The sequence below is a fragment of the Mastomys coucha genome, unplaced genomic scaffold (genome assembly GCF_008632895.1).
Source record: "Mastomys coucha isolate ucsf_1 unplaced genomic scaffold, UCSF_Mcou_1 pScaffold22, whole genome shotgun sequence".
NCBI lineage: Eukaryota > Metazoa > Chordata > Mammalia > Rodentia > Muridae > Mastomys > Mastomys coucha.
In genome coordinates, this window is record NW_022196905.1 from 32,780,746 (window position 1) to 32,805,079 (window position 24,334).

The 24,334-nt window shown below is 46.8% G+C and overlaps 1 protein-coding gene across 8 annotated transcripts in view; it reads right to left on the minus strand.

The window, feature by feature from the left end:
• The window catches only part of Slc2a9 (solute carrier family 2 member 9), a 140,814-nt gene that overhangs the window by 85,765 nt on the left and 30,715 nt on the right, over positions 1 to 24,334 (minus strand). For all 8 annotated transcript variants that reach the window (XM_031341952.1, XM_031341950.1, XM_031341949.1 and 5 more), the window contains 3 exons: positions 21,585 to 21,745; positions 10,631 to 10,755; positions 4,935 to 5,080 (listed from right to left, as the gene is read on the minus strand). In XM_031341952.1, the coding sequence (XP_031197812.1) occupies positions 4,935 to 5,080; positions 10,631 to 10,755; positions 21,585 to 21,745 (432 nt within the window). The remainder of the gene's footprint in view (positions 1 to 4,934; positions 5,081 to 10,630; positions 10,756 to 21,584; positions 21,746 to 24,334) is intronic.

The window sequence follows — 24,334 nt, forward strand, 5'->3', positions numbered from 1 at the left end:
GGGCGTGTCTTCAAGAGACCCATGTGTTGAAGGCTTGGCCCCCACTGTAGTACTCCAGGGGAGACTTTGGGAAAGTGACTGCCTCCAGAAGGCTCTGACCTTGTGCGTGGATTAACACGCGGTTGGGTTCGAAGGGACAATGCCTTTGAAGAATGTGTCTTGTTTCCCTTTGATTCCTTCTCTGTGTCTATCTCTCTCCTTCCTTCCCTCCCTTTCTGCCGTGAGGTAAGCATCTTCCTCTGCCATGTCCTTCCACCATTCCTTAACGCAAGCCCTCAACAAAGCAGCTAGCTGACATAGACTGAATTTCTGGAACCATGAACTAAAGTAAATGTTTGCTCTTTAAAAACATTCAATAATGTTTTTCTCATTTCTTTTATTGTAGCAATAAAAGAAACTAACTCAGGAGAAGACAACTTGTAGGCAACGATGCCTTCTCAGCTGGCCCAGTGAGGTGGTGGGCATAGTTGCTGGAGCTTCTGGTTGGAGTCCTGCTGACATGCCCCACTATTCCAGGAGTAGCATTCCCAGCCTGGAGTAGAGGTGCTGCCTATGTTCGCAAGGCAATTCTGCTTCCCAGTTGCTCGGTAACCTGGGCCATTCATTGCTACCTGGGTTCTTAAAAAGCTGTTGCTCCTCCTCTGTGGCTTGTGACTTGGCATCTTGTCCCTACTTACTTACTACTCTACTTGGCTGAAAAGTCAGACACCCAGAGATAGTCCTGACTCTTCTCACAAGCCCCTAGTGACCGTCACCCACCGATGCCCTCAGATTGAGGTGTTTAATGGAATATCTGCCCCAAGCACTCTTGTCGCTGCCATTCTAAGCCAAGCCCTTAGCAGCTCTCTGCAGACCAGGGCAATCCCTCTGGTCTTGCCTGAGATGCTGGAAAAACTGGACATCCACATGAAAAAGAGTTCTAGGGGATCTGATGCCCTCTCCTGACCTCCAAGGGCCCCTGGCACACAAACATAAACTCAGGACCACACACACACACACACACACACACACACACACACACACACAATTAGCAAGTAAAATAACTCCTTAGTAACAGCCATTGGTATTTGAAGAGGTACTTAGCACCACTAATCACCAGGAAAATGCAAATCAAAACCACTGTGAAGTATCACCTCCCACCCAATGTTACCAAAATGACTGGAGACAGAAATTGGCTAAGGCCTGAGCAAAAGGACCCTGCCCAGGGTGGTTGGAGTACCATCCCTGGGTTTTTGCCTCTAAACAAATGTTAGGGTCTTGCATAAACTCTCCTGCCTGCTCAACAGTAACCTCTTCACTTAATAATACCCTTCCTCCCCAGCAGTCCTGGACCAGACAAATCCTAATCATCCTTAAGACTTTCACTGCACATCACTCATGCAGGAAAACCATCCTTTCTCAGGCAGTGTCGCACTTCTTCTGTGTCTGTCGACTATTGGCTAATGGCCTCCCTGTGGTTTCCATTAGTGTGGAGCCCAGTCTGACTACTCCATAGTTGCAGCAGCAAAAGCAGCCAGCCCAACATCTGGCACACAGCAGACAGAGATCTCTACAGACTTGCAGAGGGGGTGGATAAACTTGACACCTCTGGACCTTAGTACCTATAACTATCATCAAGATGCACTCTGCAGGAGTGAGGAAAGACAAAAGCAAACAGAAACCACAGAACAGGAGAGAGCATTGCACAAGGTACACCAAGGATACATTTGCTGGTGATGCATTCCCAGAGAAAATGGTACTTTAGTGGGAGATGGGGATTTGGGACTCTTGGCCATGCCTGGTAGCAAGAAGGATGCTGGGGCAGGGGTGACCTGCCAAAATTCACACAGCTCTTGCAGTATCAGGAAGATGAGACTATATCTGGCATGCTCTTTGCTGGATTCCAGCATCCAACTCGGTGCTTTAACCATTTGCTAACTGAGAAAGGGCGGAGGTTCAAGGAGAACATGGGAGAACAGAAAGACTCTGATACATTCAAAAGGTTTAATGGGTGACAAGGAATTTAGAGCACAGTAAGGCTTAAATAAATTTACCTTACGGCTCTAATAAGTAAAAGGCCCTAATAAGTATACTATAATTGGAGAATAAGTATACTATTTGTTGACTTTAACATATACTTCTATATTGTAAGGGCTCAGGCTGTGCTTGTAATATTGTTTTTATCATCACTGACAAATGCTAATTTTAAGAACTTAAAAATAGGCCAAGCAGTGGTGGCACAAGCACTTGGGAGGCAGAGGCAGGTGGACTTCTGAGTTCAAGGCCAGCCTGGTCTACAGAGTGAGTTCCAGGACAGCCAGGGCTACACAGAGAAACCCTGTCTCGAAAAAAATGAAAAAACAAACAAACAAACAGACAAACCAAGAACTTAAAAATATCTATATACAGAAAGCAAAAGATACCTTAATGTGATGCCTCACTCTGGCAGACAAACCGTTTCCAACACACTTGCACTAATTATGGAGATTTTCAGGCATGAGAGACAACATCAACCAAGCACTGTTTCTGTTTTTGTAAAAGGAGAAAAACAAGAGTGTCCCTGTAGTCACTCCAGACAGTCAGCAGAGAGGGGAGAGGCAGGTGGCTCTGAGGCTGAGATGCAGCAAGTCATGTATAATGGCTCAGACGTTCATTTAAAGGCAGGTAAGATGGCTCATCTGGTGAAAGAGCTTGCTATTCAAACTGAGGGTCTAGTTTGATTCTTGGAACCCATCGTAGGTTGACCTTTGACCTCACATGTGTGCCTGGCATGCACACACACATACAGGACACAGTTAAATTTTTAAAAGGAAATGTATATTTTAATTAGTTAGAATGGTAAATTCTGTTATGAGTGCTTTAACACATGAAATAATCAAAATATTTAAAAAGCTTTAAGAATGTCGCAAACACTGGTCAGTTGGTATCCTCTTATCACAGTGAACAGCATGCCCAACTATTGGGCCTACGGAACCTCTACTGAGTATCCAGAGCTAATGAAGTCAGGCAGGGCACAGTTAGTCCCTTTTCCCTAACTCAAGCATCCCCAGAGAAGCCAGCACTGGGTTCAGGGCTGGGTGAGACATGCCCAGTAGACATAATGGAAAGCCATAGACCAAGCTCCTTTTGCCTTGAGTCCTGCATGGTCTAGCGCTCAGCTCCAGCTTCCAAACTGTAGGCAGGATCCAGGCAGGAAGCAACGGTAAGGCGCTGTCTGTCTGTCTGGCTGGCTGGCTGGCTGGCTGGCTAAAACTACATGGCCTGTGGGAGCACTCTCCTGGTGCTCTTGCTCATTAAGCCATCTTGTTGCAATGCCCTGCTGCCAGAATCCAGATGCTAAGAGCTGTTGGCATCAGGCACTGCTTAAGTACTAAGAGCAGTCCTAGGCATGTGTTAGCTGTGAGCAGAGGCATCGTGTCTTCCTCCTTCCTGCACTCATCCCACAGGAGGCCAGGAGAGGCCTCCATCCCCAGGAAGCATCTGGACCGCGCCTGTCATCACCCTCACCCATCACAGGCCATAGGTACTGTGGACTCAGCTTCCTTCCAGGTCTCCATCAATGCACTGCTCCCTAAGCACAGCCACTGCAAGCATGGCCTTCCTACTGGGCTGAGCTTGCCTCACCCTCCCCATTACAGTCCGTTCCCTTTCCATTACCTCCTCCTAGCCCCTTCTACGGTGGATCTGACCACACCTCAGCCCTGTTGCGGTGCCCCTGAGGCATCCTGTTCTTTTGGGTTGAAGCCTGCTGGGCTCAGTGAGCTGCTGCTCGCCTTACCCTCCTCAAGCATCTTCCTCAGCCATGTGGCTCATGATGTCAGGCCCTCTCAGTTATAGTCAGAGACACTGCTCTGTCATACTTACATCCATCTGGAGGCCTTGTCTATTGTCTCATCATGTCTCTAGCACCTCCTCTCTCCCAGCCCCCATCACCACTATCTAAACCTCACTTGGCCTTCCAGATGCCCTGATGAGAGGCCTCACCTTTGGGTAAACCTTCCTTAGACTCACCCCACTCTATACCAATCTGAAGGAATATGCTTTTCTGTCAAGCCCACCCAAGTATGTTCTTGGGCTGGGATTCTAATCCATTCCTTCTTGTTCCTCACACATCAAGGCAAAACATAAGATCACATGATCATTTAAGAAAAAAAAAAAGAAGAAGAAGAAGGGATGGTTAAAAGCACTGACTGCTCTTCCAGAGGTCCTTAGTTCAAATGCCAGCAACCACATGGTGGCTCACAACCATCTGTAATGAGATCTGCCCTCTTCTGGTGTGTCTGAAGACAGCTACAGTGTATTTACATATAACAACAAATAAATCTTTTTTTTTTTTCCAAGACAGGGTTTCTCTGTATAGTCCTGGCTGTCCTGGCACTCACTCTGTAGACCAGGCTGGCCTCGAACTCAGAAATCCACCTGCCTCTGCCTCCCAAGTGCTGGGATTAAAGGCGTGCGCCACCACCGCCCGGCAATAAATAAATCTTTTTAAAAAAAAAAAACGAAAGAAAGAAAGGAAAACTCTAGAGTGAGGTAGAGTTAGTGAATACCTTGGAAAGAACTCAGAATGGTGTAAAAGGAAAGCAGCAAGCTACAGAACCATATGTACAGCATGATCCTATGAAAACAATAAACCCACAGTCAACCACACATTCAGGCAACATGCACAGGTGGGTTTCTGAGGCAGAGAACAAAGTCTATCCAAATGCAAATTGAGCTGCCTACCACGGTCAGCGGGGCAGTGGACTCAAACATTCTGAGAGGTTTGAGTTTGTTAGGTACTGTTTATGTTCTGAGAAAGTGAAAGGCACCTGCAACCTTCCCCCAGGAGTCTCTTAAAACACTTGAGCCCCTGGCAGGAATCACTCCCTCAGAGATGAGTTTTCTAAAAGGAAGGTCTCCTGTGGCAGGGAGATGAAAGCCGCTGCCATGGCTGCCCGGGAGACCCCACTTACCTTTCCCAGCAACTCCGGCAGGCCCAGCAACTGTCCAGAAAACACGCCAATGCAGATGAAGATGGCAGTCACCTGGCCCAGAGAGCCCCGGATCTCCTTGGGTGAGATCTCATTGAGGTACATGGGGAGCGCGCTGAGTGCGATGCCTGAGAGAAAAACACAGTAGTGAGAGTGGCCCCGCCTCACACAGTCACCTGAGGCGCACTTACAGATGCCCCTGTGTCTCCTGCTGGTTACACCAAGACCACAGGAGAACACTCATCAGCTCACATTGAAGACAACTGCCATGGGGAAGAAGCAGAGTGGCTCATGGCCATGAGGACGTAAAGCATTTTAAATGGGAAATGTCCTTCACAGGCTTGCGTAGTTGTACGTTTATTCCCCAGTTGGTGGCGCTGTTTGGGAAGGTTTAGGTGGTAGAGCCTTGCTGGAGGAAGTACATCACAGCTGCGGACTTGGAGACTCCATAGCCTTGTCCTACTTTGTTCTCTCTGCTTCGTGCTCCTGGTGTGAGCTCTCTACTTCCTGTTCCTGCTGCCATGTTTGCTACTTGCTACCATGCCTCTCTACCATGATAGACTCTCTCCTCTTAAACCATAAGCCATAATAAACTCCTTTTGGTCATGATTTTGTTTGTTTGTTTGTTTGTTTTAATCATGGCAATAGGAAATATCTAATACAGTGTGGCGTTAACTTCTCTAGCTCACGGGTGCCTTGGGGGTAAGAGTAGACAGGAGGGACTGAAGAGGCCACACCCTCTCTGTATTATAAGCACATTTGTGCTTTGTATTATAAAAAGGAGCTACACACGCTCCATGTGCACACACTGCTATATGTTCTTAGTTGACCTTTGACTGAGATGGTGCCTTGAGAGAAACAGGAGATGTAGTAGCCTTGTGAATATGCCACTCTCCACTAAGTAGATGATGATAATGAGAAGAATGTGTGTGAGGCCATAGGAGAGAAACACAAACAACATGAATCTCAAAGACAAGGCCGAGCCCTATCCAGCATAGCAAGGTTGAACTGTGGACAACTAGCTGCCTTTATTCAAATTCTCTATAAAATATGCTAGCTGGAGATAGCCCAGAGAATGTAGATTGTTTGGGTGATAGTCACCTGCATTACTAAATTGTCATCTCTCTGAATAAGGTATAGTTATGGGGCAGCATGAACCACTGTATTCTGGATATTGGGGTAGATAGATAGATAGATAGATAGATGGATGGATGGATAGATGGATTGGTAGAGTTACTGGTGCACATTCAGGTGTTAATTTATGGTAACGGTGGCTTTGCCAGTGGAGGAAGTAAGCTTTAAGATAAGCCTGGGATCAGGCCCCTGATCCCCTGATGTGCCCTAGCATGCCTGGCACCATCTGTCCTGCTGGTTTGTCACTCACTAAGCATCCCCGTTCCTAAGCAGCCTTGTTAAACATTTGACCCTCTTCCTTGCCATCCATTCTCTCTAGATGTGTGAGCCTTGGGATGCAGTGAACACTCTGGGCTCAGTATGATCTAGGGCTCTGACTTTGGTTCTTCTGTTTGTTTCAAATCCTCTGTCCTCAGAGATCCTAGGCTAATGACTATCTATCCTTCTTGCTTCTGTTCAACTTCACCTCCTACAGCAGGAGGCGAACATTTCAGTCTCTATCCCCAATTACCGATGGGTCTGGCATAATTTGTTGACTTGGTCTTTATCAGTATTAGTATGTCCAGACAAGGTGATAGGGTTTTGGGATGGGCCTAAACTGAGTACTAGCATTTTATAGGAAAGCCAAATGAGGATACAGAGACCTGTAAGGAAGAAGATGGTGTGAAGATAAAAAGTTGGAGTGCGGCAGCATCAAGCCTGGAACCACCAAGTGACAATACTGGGCAGCATCAAAAGTTGGGGATGAGGCCATGCACACAGTCTCCATTGGAGCCTTGGGGAGGAATCAATTCTGCTAACTAACACCACGAGTGTGTTTTGAATGGGAAACACCCTCCACAGACTCGTGTATTTGTACTTAGTCCCCAGCTGGCGGTGCTGGTACAGAAGGTTGTGGAAGCTAAGAGAGCCTCATTAGGGGCGGGTTTTGAGGTTTTTACAGACTGGCTCAACTTCTTGTTCACATCAAATTCCCACTTTTAATTCTGCAATCTGTGTGAATTTGTCTCCAGTGCCATATTGAATCATATTTATTACTGTATAAAAATAGTATGCTGATATTTCTCTAAATCTACTAGGGGGACAAAAGGAATGTCCTACATTTTTAAAATCTAATTCAATAGCTCCATGAGAAACTGGGCAAATGGTGTTTTATTATAGATCTTTCTACTACTTCTAGAATGTTCAGGATTACTTTGTTTTAAGCAGAGTCTCAGACCAGACTGGTCTTCATCTCGGTATGTAGTGAAGTATGTCAAGGATGACCTTGAACTTCTGATCTTCTTGCTTCCACCTCCCATGTGACATGAGGCATCATACTGGTTTTATATGGCACTGGGGACTGAACTCAGGGCTTTGTGAATGCTACACAAGCACTCCAACCACTGAGTGGCACCCCCAGCCGTGGATTTGAACTCTTCATTATAAACACACAGCCAACGTAGCCCGTCTGGTTTTCCTCTCTTCCTGTACAACTTCCTTACCTCAAACGCCCTTGCTTTGCCCTCTCTGCTCTAAGGATTTGGTGAGAATAAAGGACACATGGTCTTTGGGCCTTGGCACAGCTTCAAGAGTCTGTGTTCCAGAAATCAGAGTGTTTTAAATGTTCTCCTATTCTTCCTTTTCTTTTGCTCCTTTCTGAATAGCTCGCAGGAGAGGGGACCTAATAGGCATTTATTTTGAGACTGCAGATGTGAAAGAATTGCATTCATCTGTGAACATGGAAATTCAGAAAGCAACAAGTGCAGCCTGAGTCGGGAGGCTGTCAAAGGCAAGGAGAACTCGGCTGATGAAATATGAAAACCTCCAGCGAGCATGGCCGGGCTTCACTGGGGAAGCTGTCAAGCAGCACTCCCCTCCCCCCCCTCCCCCCCAGTCTTCTTCTGTCTTGATTCCAAACCTGGATCTGCCCCCTTACAAGCTTAGAATTAAACTTACAGCAGCAGCACTCCTGACAAGAATATCCCCCACCCCCATGCCTGGGATGGGCGCAGGCAGGCATGGATTCTGCCAGACCAAGTACTTCACACACAAGATGATTTCATTCTGGCATCATCCAACCAGGGCAGCCTTGCTATTTGATCCCTCTATGGTGCAAGGGAAAGAGACTCAGAAAGCTAGAAAGAAAAGCTATGGTGCTTTTCTTGCTTGATATCTATCTGCTGTTCCCATGGGCTTTGCTTTGGCCAAGTGACTGTGGCTAATGTATTGTACAGTATTTGCACTTTAGGTCTTCCTCTTCCTGCTGTACTCTGGAGCCTGTGGAATTCTGTGAGAAGCCCCAAATATCTTGTTGGGTGAAGCCTCTCTCTTCATGAATTCTATCTCAAATTGAGCAAGAGAACCCAAACTTAGCTGACAACATTAAGAATACACAACATAGGCAGGTGGGATGGCTCAGTGGGTAAAGGTGATTGACACCATGCCTAATGACCTGAGCTCGATTCCTGGAACCCATGTGGTAGAACATGAGAATCTAATCCTGCAAGCCACCGACTGACTTCCGCATACACACAGTGACACACAGCTTGCCTCCAAAATAAATAAAAATAATCTTTAAAGAGGAAAAGGATAGAGCATTTAGAGCTTGTGGTGATTTAATAGGTTCGGCCTCCTTAGATTCACGCGTTTGAATGCATGGCCCATAGGGAGTGGCGCTATTAGGAGGTGTGGCCTTGTTGGAGTAGGTGTGGCCTTGTTGGAAGAAGTAAGCCATTGTGGAAGTGGATTTTGAGGTTCCTAGTGCTCAATGTAGACCTCTCAGCTTCTCCTCCAGCACCATGTCTGCCTGCATGCGGCCATGCTTCCTGCCATGATGACAACCGACTGAACCTCTGAAACTGTAAGCCACCCCAGTGAAATGTTTTCCCGTATAAGGGTTGCCTTGGTCATGGTGTCTCTTCACAGCAATGAAACACAAACTAAGAAGAGCTGGTTGGTGATACTGAGGCTTAGAGTCTTTGCTCTACAGATCTGCAGGATTAGGCCAAAAGTAGTTTGCTTTGGTAGTAATTTGAGTCTATAAACCTCACTCCCTTGGCAGGGCCTGGCCATTCCTCTCTGTCTGCCCTGCCACACAGTCAGCCTGTCACACAGGCTGCCCCTGGTCCTCCAGACCCCACTCCTGCATCTACACTGCACTTCACATCCAAGTGCTCATGGATATGGTAGCATTGATGAACCAATCCATGCCCTTTCCTCTCAGCCCTTTCTGGCTCCCTCTCAGACTCAGCACTGACACTTGTTCCTAACTGTAGGCTGCACTATCTGGCCTTGGTTCCCTTTCAGCCTCAGCTCCCACACTCCCCTTCTCACCAAGCTCCAGGCTCCTTGGCCCCTCACTCTTCCTCAGAAATCCAATCACCTACACTGGGGCAGAGCCTTCACAGGACCAAGGGCCTCTCCTTCCATTAATGACGGACTAGGCCATCCTCTGCTACATATGCAGCTGGAGCCCTGAGTCCTACCATGTGTATTCTTTGGTTGGTGGTTTAGTCCCTGGGATCTCTGAGGATATTAGTTAGTTCATATTGTTGTTCATCCTAAGGGGTTGCAAACCCTTCAGCTCCTTGGGTCCTTTCTCTAGCTCCTTCATTGGGGACCCTGTGCTCAGTCCAATGGATGGCTGTGAGCCTCTACTTCTGTATTAGTTGGGTACTGTCAAATCTACTCAGGAGACAGCTATATCAGGCTCATGTCAGCCAGCACTTGCTGGCATCCACAATAGGAGAATGCCAGGGCCAGGAAGTAGAAGATGGTGGGTTGGTGAGCAGGGGAATTGGGGAAGGAACAGGGTTGGGTTTTTTTGTTTTGTTTTTTTGTTTTTTTGTTTTTGTTTGTTTGTTTGTTTGTTTTTTGAGGGGAAACCAGAAAAGGAGATATCATTTGAAATATAAATAAAGAAAATATCTAATAAAAAGAAAAAGAAAAAAAGGGTGGTGGGGAGAAGAAATGCCAATCACCTTCAACCTCAGGACCACTCTCCTTTCTCCTGAGAACCTGATTCCTCAGATTTTCAGTCAGTTCTCAATCTCCATTCATTCTGGTCTTCTGCTTACATTTCCCAATCCTAACTGGCTTTCCTAAAAACCTCCTTATTAACCCTCTGCTCTACCTTGTTTTCTTCCTAGAACTTGAACCTAATTTAGATGCCTTCTGCCCCCAGCAGCAGGGTCCTCCCCAGTACATAATTGGTATTCTAATATGTGGTGAATGAATGGAAGAATGAGAAGTCATAAGCACAAGATCCTTGGCCGAGCTTGCATCTTACCACTTGGAATATAGAGTTTATAAATAATTCATCAGAGGGTGGCATGGCACACTGTAAGCCATCTGGGACTTTGGCAGTGACTCAGCTCTACCAAACCTGGTTTTCTCAGGTTGGTTGCTACAGCTCTGTGTAGGGGAGGATTTAGTTCCCCTGGCTGCCCTACTTTCTGTGGAGTTCTAAAATCTTGTTATCTCAGCCTCCAGCACCTCTCTCCACTCTAGACGAGCCCCCGGGAGTGTTATGGCCTTCCTCCCCAACTGGGGTGAAGTCTCACCTCCATCCACGCCCATGATGAACCGTCCCACAATGAGCATCTCAAAGGTTCCTGCCTGGAGTGAGCAGGCCATCAGCAACGCTGCAGTAATGGCAAATCCATTGTTGACCAGCAGTGTAGACTTCCTGGAAGGAAAAGCGACCCAATAAGGACAATGTGCTTGTGAGGGATGTCAGTGACCTTTCACCCCCAAACAGAGAAGCCAGTCACTCCAGAAGGTGGGATGAACGTGGGCTTAGGAATTGAGGTCATGGTTGGCCCCTCAGTCCCAGTCTTGGCTGTGTGACTTTGAACCTGGCATCTACTCTCTGAGTCCGGGTTTACAGTGGGATAGACAGGGGGGCACTGCCAACTTGAAAGCCGTGAATTCCTTGTGTAGGATTTGATTTCATCAATTCTGAGCTTTATTTAACATTTTTTAAAGACAAGTTATGATGCAGGAGCTAGGCTAAGCAGAAAAAAAGACACCACTCAGTATTTTAGCGGAAAGACCACAGCATGTGAGTCAGATAAATTGTGTTAGAAGAATGATTTGGGTAAAGATTCCGAAAGGGGGTGCTACTCTTTTGTGCTAGTGTCTTAGGGGAACCCTGAGGAACCTCTCTGCTGGGCACTTAGTCCGCTTCTGGGGATTGGACAAAAGCTGGAACTGGACTTGGTAGCCAAGGCACTCAGGCAAACAAACAAACAAATCCCGAGGATGTGGTGCCTAGACAACATCTGGGCAGCCAAGAGTGGCATCCTACTGTTGTAGCTGGCAGACTTGATCCTTTGTTTCTCTTCCCTCCTTCCCTCCTCCTCCCTACATTTCTCATTTTCTCCCCTTCCCTCAATAAGACAATCATATTTCTTAATACTCGGTAGGCAGCTTAGATTTAATGAGCTACAGTTTTTAGATGCAGAGCTGGATTGGAACCATCTAGCAGAGCCAGCCAGACTCCCCTGGCAATCGTTACTTTTACCACTGTAGTTCAGGACCGCTGTCTGTTTCAGGAATGTGTCCCTAGGCCCTCACAGTTGAGATTCTCTCACTGTGGGGGCTGGATCCCTGTTCCCAAGACAGCTCTGTCTTTGAGGAATGAAGAGGCTGTTTTCTTTTCCTCACTTGCAGAACCAACCCAGCAGCTCCCATTTATTCAAGGTTTGCTGTGGGGCCAACCCTAATCTAAGCAGCCAACCTAATCTTAGTACTTGGAGTGGTCTTCTGAGGCAGGTGCTCTTACATGCTTGTGTCATACAAAGTCAGCCAGGACCCTAACATGTTAGAAGCTTGCTGTGAGTCATAAAGTTAGGAAGTTGAAGAGTCTGGGAAGCAGCCTCCCCCACCCTCAACCCCAACTCCCCCAAAACCCATTAAATGAATTAAGAAGCACTAAAGTTGTTTCATAGATTACAAGAAGCAAGGGGATGTCAAGAGTTGGTATCCCTTTAGCAGTTAGATTTACTGAGCTGTAAGAGAGCCGTCTCTGTGACTTCTGCCTCATGTCAGCAACTGAGCTACATTCTCTCCCTTTCTGCATCTTCCTAAGCAATCTCACAGCTGCTGGCTTTTGCAGCTGTGGCCGTGGCACCAAGATACCCAGCAGCATCCTACAGTAGCAGATGGCTGAAACAGCCCAAGTGCTCACCAACAGTAAACTAAGTTGTACGCCTGTTCCCAGAGGTATCAGAGGCAGCTTTCTATACACTGAGGTGGGAAGAGCTCTGAGAGAGAGAGATAAAGAAGCAAAGCATAGAAATTGGTGTAAACCATATGGTGATCTATGTGGAAAAGAAGTGTGACTATGTACGAGTACGCATGTATATGCATGTGTGTGTGTGTGTGTATGCTTCTGTGTGCCTCTGTGTGTGTGTGTCTGTGCACGTGTCTGTGTGCATCTGTGTGTGTGTGTGTGTGTGTGTGAGGCATGAACCTTGGAACCCAAACTTGTAGTACTGGGAGTCTCCGAGGAGAACTGAAGGACTGGAGGGCAAAAGTGAAGAGGGAACCCAGCACTTTGTGTCCATTAGGTCCTTTAGAAAGCAAAGTCATGTGGATGCGCTAATTGGCCAAAAATGATGTGATTTTATTTTTGAAGTGGACCTTTTGATGGAAAAACAGTCATGCCAGTGATAGATCAAGATGGCTAAGCATGATTAGCATGTGTGTAGTGTGCATGGCGTGGTTACATTAGATGAAGGAACAGTCTGTGTCCCAGGACAGAGTAGGGCCGTATGAGATTCATCTCTCTGTTCAGAACAGCAATCACTCTAATACTTATCAACTGCTTGCTTCTGGAATTTCTCCCTCAGTATTCCATGATATAGCTGACTTCAGGTAACTGTAATGGAGAACAGTGAAATCCCAGAGAGCAGAGTGGTGTGTGTCACCAGGACAGTGACTTCAGGTAACTGTAATGGAGAACAGTGAAATCCCAGAGAGCAGAGTGGTGTGTGTCACCAGGACAGTGTCTATCGCTTGCCTATCTTTTCACCATGCTTTCCCTTTCTCAGCCTTGCTGCAGGATTGGTATGAATGCCCCCCCAAGGGAGCGTGTGGGAGTACACACACAGGGTCCCCATCACACTCTCTCTGCCCCCATTACTAAGTGTCCACCTCCTCTAGGAACCCAGCTGTGGTCCCAGCAACTTTGCCCAGCAGTATGTGACCCTGGCCTTTGGACCCTAGTAAGGCTGCCTCTCCATTTTGACTCTCCATCCCAGAGATAGGAGAAGCTTAACTGTAAAGCAGGGGGGTGGGGGGGTTAATCTCTTGCAAGCACATTTCTCTCCTTGTAACTTCCATTCATGATCCCAGTCTTAACCCTGAAGGCCTCATAGGCCCAGCCCTGTTGGTAGAGTCTTCTAAGAGAGGCTTGCAGAGTTGATAGTTCTCAGATCTGGCCAAACCAGTGTGCCTGCACTCTGAGAACGGAAAAATAATAAGCCTGCCAAGCTACCCTTTCAAAACCTACATGGTGTGCAGATGACATAAGGGCACTACCTAGCAAATCAGAAGCTTTACTATGGAACAGGCACGGACTTCAGCACTGTGCATTCACTGCATTAGATACCTTATGAGTTAGATTTTTTTAAATGTAAATGAGTGTTGTACTTGTATGTGTATTTGTGCACCACATGCATGCCTGGTGCCCACATAGGCCAGAAAATGGCATCAGGGCCCCTGGAACTAAAGTTATATACAGTTATGAGTCACAAAGTGGGTACTGGGACTTGAACCTAGGCTTTCCTGGAAAAACAGGGAATGATCCTAACCACTGAGCCCTCCCTCCAGCTTCAAGTTGGATAATCTTGAGGAAACAGACTTGCTTGCATGTACCTTAGTCAAGGCCATACTACTGAATGAAGATCTAGCGACCCAGTGACCATGACATAACCTGCCTGCAAGAGTAGCTGCCATATTCACTCACAGACAATTATTCTTTCAACAAACATTCACAACACTGGACTGGATGCTTAACAACAGTTCAGATTCTGGCCTGTAAGACAAACACAATGACATCCTTGTTGTTAAGTCTTCTCAGTAAGCAACATAAAACACGTGGCATGCCAGGGGTGACCAATGCTGTCAAGGCAGCTGAAGCAGAGAAGGGATATCGTTTTACAGAGTGGACCAGGAAGGTGTGTCTGGGAAGGTGGCATTCGAGCAAAGGTGTGACGGAGAGGCGGACAGCTAGCCAAGAACAGCAGCATTCCAGGTAGAGAGAAATAGACAGACAACATCACTGAGATCAATATGGCTGGAGACAGTGGAGGACCTGGGAGGAAGCAGCAGAAGCTGGCAGGTGAAAGTTGAGTGGCAGGGAAGTTCCTGAGGGTTGTTCTGGGCCAGCAGGGGGTGTGAAGGGAGTGGTCACAGAAGACAAAGAAAGAATGGGCTTGACCAGACTTCCAGCAAGACTGCTCAATGTTCTGAGCTGTTCATGGCCAGGAGAGGGCAAGAGCTATCAAGGGAGTGTGGGCAAGTGCTGCTGTCCATCAGGCTGACAACAAGGTGGGTTGAGGGAAGCAGCAAGATCCCTGGATATTTTTGAGGCCAGACCTGCTGAGTTTATGGTGGGGCAGAACCAAGTTTCTTCTGCGGTTCTAGCCTGCACCTTTATGACGCTCTCCCCAGTGGTGTCTCCGATGACTTGCAGGAAATGTTAGTCACCTCTGAGTCAGACAGGAAGCATTTGCAAACAGGGATGCACCCCGTCTAGTAACTTCATCATATTAAATCTTCCTTCCCAAAATAACTCCAGCCTGACGGCCTCCCAGAGAAGACGGAAAACTTATTCGCAAATAATTCTGAGAGCTGACTCCCTGGGGCTCAGAGACAGCCTTTAATCATTGTGTTTCCATTTTCTCCCAAGGATGAACATAGCAACACAAACAAGGGCCATCAGTTTTGAAAGCAGAATCCCAGATCCTCTGCAACTCCACCCCTGGTGCCTAATTCACTGCTGGGAGCTTCTCCAATAGTCTCTGGTCTTTCCTGTGTGACCCAAAAGGCCACTAGCTCTCTGGCAGAGAGGAAAAGCAACAGGGTAGTAGACAGGTTGAGCTGCAGGTCCTTGAGAAAGGGCCAGTTTGAGGAGATTTGGACTGAAGACAGGAAGATCAAGGGAAGCCTGAGAGCCACATTCTACATGCTCAGCCGTTATAGGATCAGGATAGCTGAGGTCTAGCCTCAGCACGAGGTGGATTCTGTGAAAGGTGGGAATGGGAGCTAATTCAATTATGACAAGGAGTCAGTAGTAGATGCAAGCTGTCAGTTCAAGTGCTTTCTCTTTGCCCAAGGATTCTCATCATTCTTCGTTCTCATTCTTTAGCCTTCTCTCCTCTCATGCTTTAGCCTTTCCCTTCTCCATCTTTTCCTTCTCTCTTGTCCTCATTCTTTTCCTTCTCTCTTCCCATCCTTTAGCCTTCTCCTTTCCCATTCTTTTGCCTTCTCCTGGCCAGAGAGCCTGAACCCCATCTTTTATATACTAAAGTTACATTGTTAAGGTTTTGTTCATTATTAATGATTATTTTAGAAATCCTTAAATTTACATAAATTCTGTGAATCCTGGGTCATTAATTCCAACCCCTGCTTCCTTAAAACAGAAACTAACACAAGGCAAAAGCACATTTCCTTCTAGTTTTTACACAGCCTGTTCTTCACGGGTAGCTGGGCACAGCTCGTGTGATTTCCTGATACAGCAGACAGCAGTCTTTAATAACTGTTTTCATTGAAGAACAGAAAGGCGACAGACTACTAAGGTTAAAATGACTTTTTTTTTCTTTTACAAAGTTTTAAAATTTATGCAAGTAAAGCAGCTAGCCATCTCTAATATCTCTCTAGGCACTGTTATCTCCATCCTTCAAGTAGCTAGGAGAATGATGTACTAACTTTTTGTATGCTTACACATTATCTTCTAATTCTCTAATCTTTGTTCCTCATCCCAGCGATTCCAAGGCCTCCTGTACTCTCCTCTAATACCGTTTGTTTCTAGATCGCACACAAGCCTTTCTCCTTCAAGATAGCCCCATCTATCATTTACTTGGTTTTATAGATTTCTTTTCCTATCCATACCTTTTCTTCTAGAGACCACTTTAGCTCTCTATCCTTGATGTCCCCAAGTTCACCTTGGCTAATTAATGCAGCAGGCATTGGACTTGAGGATACACGTATCTCCTCATGATTCCAAATTCAAGGCCAAGTCTGGCAATGAGCAATATCTACAAAGGGTCAAGTAGGCTTTTTATGGCCTCTGTGGTTATGTTGTCTAGATCCTTTCTCATGGCCCTAAAGGCCAAGTGGAAGGCCCATTCCTCATCTTCCACAGCCCCATGACCACATCCATTCCTCATTCCTGAAAACTGCATCTGTTTCATTTATTATGGAGTGATTAGCTCTGCATAATGGCAGAACTGTATTCCCCAGAAAGAAAGACTGAAAGTAAAATAGAAGAGACAGCAACCAGTTTCAGGCTATCAGCAGTCATCAGCACACATGGGGATTGTGGGGATCAAAGGCCTGGCAATGCTCCAGGGGGCAGGTACTGGGTCACACCTCCCCTTATGCAGCCATGTTGAACCCAGCACAGGACTTGTGGATGGGAGGCAGAGGAATATTGCTTTGGCTTGCATTTATAAAGCTCTTGCTAGAAAGCCCTGGTGAATGGAGAAGCTGTGTGTGCGCCATATGCCTTCCAGCAACTCATAAACCATACTAGGTCTCAGTGCCAAGATGGTCCTCACTCCATCCTTTCCTGCATCCCTGCTTGGATTCTACCGTTTCTTCATTTCTTCCTGTTTCCTTGATAGAGCTCAGTGGATAGAGGTTACCCTATGTGCTGCTGCCACGCTCAGCATGGCTCAACATGTTGAAGATCTCACCCAAACTCAACCTCCATCACTTTCCACTGAACCTGAAGCTCATCGCTTTGGCTAGGCTGGCCAATGAGCTTCAGGGATCTGTGTCTCTCCCCAGGCCCTCAGCTAGGATGGGGTTACAAGAGGTGGCCACCACTCCCAGCTCTCTATGTAGGTTCATGGGAATCTGAACTCGGATTCTCATGCTTGCATGGCAGGCCCTTTACCAACTGAGCTATCTCCCCAGCCCAGCACCTAGCACTTTTAAGGTAAGTGTTAAGAGAGAGATCACGGTGTTGATCTATGCTGACCCTCCACCAGAAAGATTGACGGGAGAAAGGTAGGGCTGAGAGATGGAGAAAAAAGACAGATAGATTGGGTTTCCTTATGACATTCTGTGAGCTGACTGCTCCAACATAAGTCATGTGTGCCAACAAATTCCCTTGGGGGCTTCAGTCAACTTGATTTGGGCTCCATGATAGGGATTCAAAGACTTCCCTGAGTGACATGAGACACCATGTAAGTTTGTGTAAATTGCATCATGTTCAGCCCTCACAACTGTTCGTTGAGGTGAATACTGCTTTTCTGTAGTTTAGACTTTTGTCTTGAGGGACCAGCTGCCTCTTGCTGAGCCTGTTACTCATTCTCAGTACTTACAGGGACCATAAGAGCCTGCGGATAAGCTTCTCAGACCACCTCTCTGCCCCAGGGGCAGCCGTGGGCCTCAGGAATGGTGCTTTTCTTGTTCACAAACCAAAGTGTGTCCCTTTCGTGCCCCACCCCCATCCTGACAATGGTTCTGACACACGGAATTGTCTGAGATCTGATTAAGGATCTGATTTCAAAGCCCATGTGGGTTTTCTTACTTTGTTTCTTGTTTTTTCCTATTTCTAGTAGTAAGCATCAGATTCAATGACACATGCACTAAGGACAGTTATAACATAGTTTAAACACACATGCACATGCACACACACACCAATACTGTTCAAGCATCAATGATCCACAGGAAGAGTTCATTGTGATCATGATGCTCGCATCTCACATGGTCGTGGGAAGCATGGTGGGCAACTCTTGCCAGTTCTAGGATAAGCATCTTATACCCAGTACCTACTTCAGTCTTGGTGGCAGCTCTCCCACATGCCACTACTTTATTTCCATGCTATTGTAAACCAGATGGGCCTGAGTGTTCATGTAACTCAAGGAGAGTTCATGAGCTGCCAGCATCAACGCTCAGAGCTGAAGCTGAGCCTGTGGCCATGTCTGTGAACTGAACACATACTGTCCTGTGTCAGGAGGGAGAGAGGTCTGTGGCTTCAGCAGAGGAGAGATGATGACAAACAAAGGGCTGTGGCTCCACCAGAATTCTTTATGGTCTGAATTCTCCCAGTTGGAGACTCAAGAGAAGGAGAAGGAGGAGGAGGAGGAAGAGGAAGAAGAAGAAGAGGAGGAAAATGTACCCCTCAGGCCTGCCTATGTTGATGTAGCCCATCTCCAGAGACTGTTCCTGGCTATCCAAGCTTCCCTATCTCCATTGCTCTCTGAACATACAGGTTTTTGTGGAGTAGCCACGGCTGCCACCCCACCACCCCTGAGACTGTAGGGGTTATGAGCAGCCAGTCCTGCCCCCACTGCTGGAGTTACCAGTATCCAGTTCCAACTTGAGCAGAGACCCAAGTCCACTGACCTTCTCCCCTAGCCATGCTGTGGAACAATCTCTAATGGCACACCCAGGCTGCTGCAGCTGTTCCTCAGCCCCTCACCATGATCTGAGCTTCCTCTCCCTCCCTGACAATAGATATCTCAATGTTTGGTCAGTTTGGCCTGGGTCTGTGTTTCTGACCATCCTTTTCTTTGCAGTATAGACAGGCCATTGAGCCTCATGGGTCATCACTTTTACTGCTTGAAAGGCAGGGCAAACTGGGGTAGATTTCTGAAGTAGCCGATCTGTGGTACATTGAGCACCAGACTGTAGAGGAAATTTAAGTAGTGGTAGCCTTCTCTTCAGCTTAGCTCTTTTTCCTCCCAACAGCTATTTAAGCTGAACTTCCATTTAGCCTTGACTCCCAGAACAAGGAGAAGAGCTAGTGTTGGCTGAAGGCTCAGTGAACAGCGCCCTCTCTCTGGTCTCAGCAGAACCACAGCTCCACTGGGCGGAGGTGAGGGCTCCTTGATTGCCTCCAAGTTCAAGGTGTTCAAAATGTTTCCAAACACATTTTCCCTTCCCCTTTCTTTCTGCTTTACAGCTGCCAGGCTACTGGAGGTCCTAAAGCTACCGTCAATCATTTCAGGCTTTCAGGCTCCATTCGAGAAAAGCATGCATTAGGAGATAAGGTGGCAAAGTCCAGATTGGTGACTCAGAACATTTGGCCCCCTCAGAGCACCATCCTCCATTCCACTGCTTGGGTACAGCGCCTCGTTAAGGAACAAGCTTTAAGGTAGGAGTGCACAGCCAGGTACAAGATGAGTAGACATCACAGTTTACAAAGCCTTGGGGCAGGGATGACTGTGCCTAACTGGGGAAAGCAGGAGGGCTGTAGACAGGTCTGGCATAGGCCAGAGGCTGAGTAATAGCACCCGGGGGGGACTCTAGCCAGTGGCGCTATCTGGATACTACCTCACTGTGTGCCTATGCCTCAGAAGTTACAGACATGATAGTTCTGTTGCCAGCAGAGGCCCTACACAAGATCTGCTTGAAAGGTGAAAAGATGAGGCTGCTCCCAGCATGAGCTCAGCCATGTGTGAGCTAGCTGAGCCTACCTCTCTGGCCTCCCTTTTCCATCTATAGACCCACCAGAGAAGAACAGATGAAACAAGAGAGTGTATGAGAATGTCTGGGAGAATGGGGGACCTCAGAAATCATTTCTCATTGCCCTAGGCAATGGCTATGCTTTCCTAGTACTGAAAGCCCCATAGTTACTGCCCTGACCCTGGCCCTGGAGACAAGAGAAACCCCAGAACTTTCTCTCATTCACTGGGTACCATATACTTTCATAGGCACCACATGTATGCTTCCAACATGGGCCTTCAGAGAACCTTGCTGAAACATCGGTATTCTAAGGAGCTCTTTGCTGGGGACATTAGGCAAGGTGGGAAGGAATGAGTGGGACCCATCTTAGAAGTGTTTTTGTAACTCTAAGGTCTGAGACATTTTCTGAGACTGAAGGGATCCTTTCTCCAGTTTGTGTTAATGTAAAGCAGAGGCTTATTGAGCTGTTCTTTATAGATGGCAAGGTGACCACAAATACATGGTCTGTATTCTCTGAGATGCTCCTTATGACATCCTCTCCCCACTCCTTTTCCCTAGCACCTGTCACATTCCTTTGGTGGGAACCATCATCCTGGGCTTGGAGAAATGAGATGACTTGGCCAATGCCATCAATCTAGTAGTGAATCCATCATGATTCAAGTTCAGACATGAAACTGACCAAGTCTGTCTTGTACACACACACACACACACACACACACACACACACACACACGTCAGCAACCCCCAAGAGGTTGTTGTTAGCAGAGAGGAGATAGAGAAGACAGGGGAAGAGGGTCTGATACACCAATCTGCCCTGAGAAGAGAATTCATGTCATAAATATGTTAGGGATGAGGCCAACAAAGTTAAATGGATCTGATTGGAGAGGGCTTGGTGGGGGGGGGGGAACAACTTAAGGTGGGGTGTGTGTATGCATATGTGTGCATGTGCATGTGTGCACATGTGTGTGTGTGTTGCACATGGGTGCACTATTGTGTGAATGCATTTGAAAGGCAGAAGTCAACCTCAGGAGTTATTGTTCAGGTACCTACATTTTTTTTAAGAAAGGGTCTCCCATTTCCTGAAACTTCACCAAGTCAGCTACTCGAACCAGCTCATGGCTTCCAGGAGCCCTCCCATCTTGGCCTCCTGTCTTGCCATCCCTGGGATTACAAGAATGTGCCACTGTGCCCAGCTTTTTTATGTGGATTCTTGGGAACTGAACTCAGGTCCTAATACTCACAAGGTAAGTGCTGTACTTGAGCCATCTTCCTAGCTTGAAACTTGGAGTTTGGGGTACTTAATTTACTGCAGCCTTATCTGGGATGGGCACAACCTGAACCTCTCCACGTGTCCATCAATCATACAGTGGGAAACATCCAAAATGGCTGGCTGTCCTCAAGGATGGTCACTCTGTGCTTCTGTGTAACAACCTGTAAGGCTCTGTGCTGAGTGTTCTCCAGTTCTCCAGACCCAGACCCATGCCCCTCCCTGTTCTACTCTGGCCCCTGGGATGGAAACAACTAAGCACTTTGGTTTCCTGCAGCAGACTAGAAGGCAGTAGGACAAGGGATTCTGGGCATTTCTTCCCTGCTCACCTCACTTAGTTTCTGTACAACCCAGCCCCTGCATACAGTCAGCCTTGCTCATCACTGGATATCACCCAATCTTCCTGGACACTGGCACCCTCTTTCTTCCCCACTGGACACTGGTGCCCCCGCTCTCCGCCCCCTCCCTGCCCTTCGTGCAGTGAAGTCTTTCTAGTTTAACTATATGAGAGCCTGTTGCCTATAGGGACACTGATGACGAGTTAGACTCCTTACATTCATGATAAAAGGGACCCCCCAAATAGAAACAATGCCCCTACCTACCTCCCAAGAAACTTTCCGATCATCTTCACCATCAGCGTTCCCACCAAGCCACCAATCGCAAATATGGACACAGTCACAGACCAGAGCAGAGTCAGGGTATCCGGGTCTATGGGATGTCCATGTCTCCTGTACCAGGTTTCATTGTAAAAGGCCTTGATATACTGGAAACAAACAGCAGGAGGAGTTATTTCCTTCTGCCCTGCTCTCTGCTAGATGCAAAACACAAAGGATCTTTACAGGGCATACTTGGCATGCTTGGCACCACACACAACTCCTCCCTTTATCTCACTGGGTTCCTCTAACGGATCTGGGGAATAGTCTTTTATGCTGCAGGAAGGAAAACTGAGGCTTGGGAGTGACAACATAGCTTATTTGGTAAACCACAACCTGGGAGTCAAACACCCTGAGGCCCTAAGCTCTGACTTCAGGGTGCAGTGACATCAATTTTGAAATGTGTTGAAAGTTCACACTTCGACAAAAGAGCCACCATGTAATAGCAAAGCTATGTTTCAGAAGAGAAAATCAGCATAAAAGAAAAATGTTCACTTGAATTGAGTCAAAATTCAAGTCAGCTTTTTCTTCAAGAAACGCAATCGAAAAATGAAGACAGGGGCCTGGTGAAGTGGCTCAGTGGGTAAAGATGATCGCCACCAAGCCTGGGAATCTGGGTTCAATCCCTAGGACCCACATGGTAAAAGGAGAGAACTGGGTCTCTCAAAGTGTCTCTGGCCTACACGTACCATAGCATATACCCTCATACAAATAAATAAATAGTGCAATTAAAATTATTTTTAAGAGAAAATAAGCCACAGAGTAAGTTAAAATATTTGTAATGTATATAGCTAGAGAGGAAAAGTCTTCATAATACATTAAGAACTATAAAATATCCATTAGAAGATGCATACAGAGCTATAGAGATGTCTCACCAGCTAATACCATTAGTCCAGTGGACCCAGGTTCAATACCCAGCACCCACATGGCAGCTCACAACCTGTAAATCCAGTTCTGAGGGATCTGACAGGTTCTTTTGGCCTCCTCGGGCAATGCATGCAATGTTTACAGACATATATGCAGTGAAAACACCCATAAACATAAAAATATTTTAACAATAAAACCAGTATAATTTAAAAATGATCAAGAGACCTGCACAGGCCTAAACCACATGCACATGTCCAATTAGGAAACAGCAGTCTCAATATCATTAGTCAAGGAGAGATGCACATGAAGCCTCAGTGAGATCTATCTCTCTCCATCCTTTCCATCCTCATCACTGCAGCTGTGTGAGGCAGGGACTGGGTGGGTCTAATGTGCAGCAAAGACTGGGTTCATGGTGCTCTGCTATCCAAGGAAGTTCACTTCCCCAGATAGTTATGGTCACACATTGCTACTAACATGGGACCACAAACCTCAGCATGGCTAGCAAGAAAAGCTTGGGTTTGACTCTCACAGACCTAAGCTCTATGCTCGTAATTTAAGCAGTGTCTTCACCCATGGGATGGAATTGACTCCAACCTGTAGGGGCTGATGTGAGGGATGATTGAGGGATAAGTAAGAACATGAAGCAATGTCCAGGACTGGAATGGAGCTCACATGATCCCTAGATAAAGATGCTTTCATGCCCAGCTCAGCAGGTCTACTTCTAAAAAAAAAAAAAAAAATCCCATTGGATAACTCTCCTACAGGCCCAGGATGTACCTATTCAAATGTCCACGGTGACATTGCTCCTAATAATTACCCCAAACAAGAAACAACCCAGAGGCTCATGGCAGAACAGGTAAGCAAACTACACAACAGTCAAAACGGAAAACACTACAGCTGCAACATGAACAAACTATAGCTCCATGCACACAGAGATCACAGCAATTATAAACAGGGCTGGGGCCAGTGGAGAAGCTTATGGAAGTAATGAGTGTGTTGAACTTCTCAGGGTAGCATTTCTGCCACTAGACAGACAGGACCACAATGCAGGGGAAGCCTGTTCTTGCTTCTGACCTTGGCCCCAATAGCAGGTCTAGAGTGTCTTAGTACCTCATTGACAGCAGTGAATTACTGGGAGAGAACTAACAGGTGTGGGCTTGAGAAAAAACAAGCAAACAAACAAACAAACAAACAAACCAAACCAAACCAGCGCTTGCCCTCTGAGTTGCATTGCATCTGGGAACATGGTGGGGTACAGCAAGGTACGCAGTAACTAACTGCCAAGTACTGCTTTGGGAATCTACAGAGATTTGTTGCTTTCATTTTGGAAGATCACAGAGCAAAAGCCTCTACAGAAAGCTCTGGAAGCTAGAAGACCTGCACACAACCCGTGTCCCCCTACAACACGCAGCTAGGTTTCCTGGAAAGCCTTTCAAAGTGCTGCCAGAGATCCTTAGTTTATCTTCCTGCTGGGAAGCCAGCGCTGGCCCAGGAGACAGTCTGTGGTCATGGGAGCCAGGTGATGAGATGGCTTCTAATTTATCACAGGAACACTCATTGAATGTGAGATTTGCAGACTGCTATCTGTCAAGATAACCTGCAGTGCGTAACACAGAACAGGTGGCTATGGACATGCTTGTCTTAGACTTGGGTTTCTGCTTTGTGTCAGATAGCCATTCAAAATGACAATGATAAAAAAATAATAATAATCAGGCTGGTGAGATGGCTCAGCGGGTTAGAGCAATGGCTGCTCTTCCGAAGGTCCTGAGTTCAAATCCCAGCAACCACATGGTGGCTCACAACCACCTGTAATGTGATCTGACGCCCTCTTC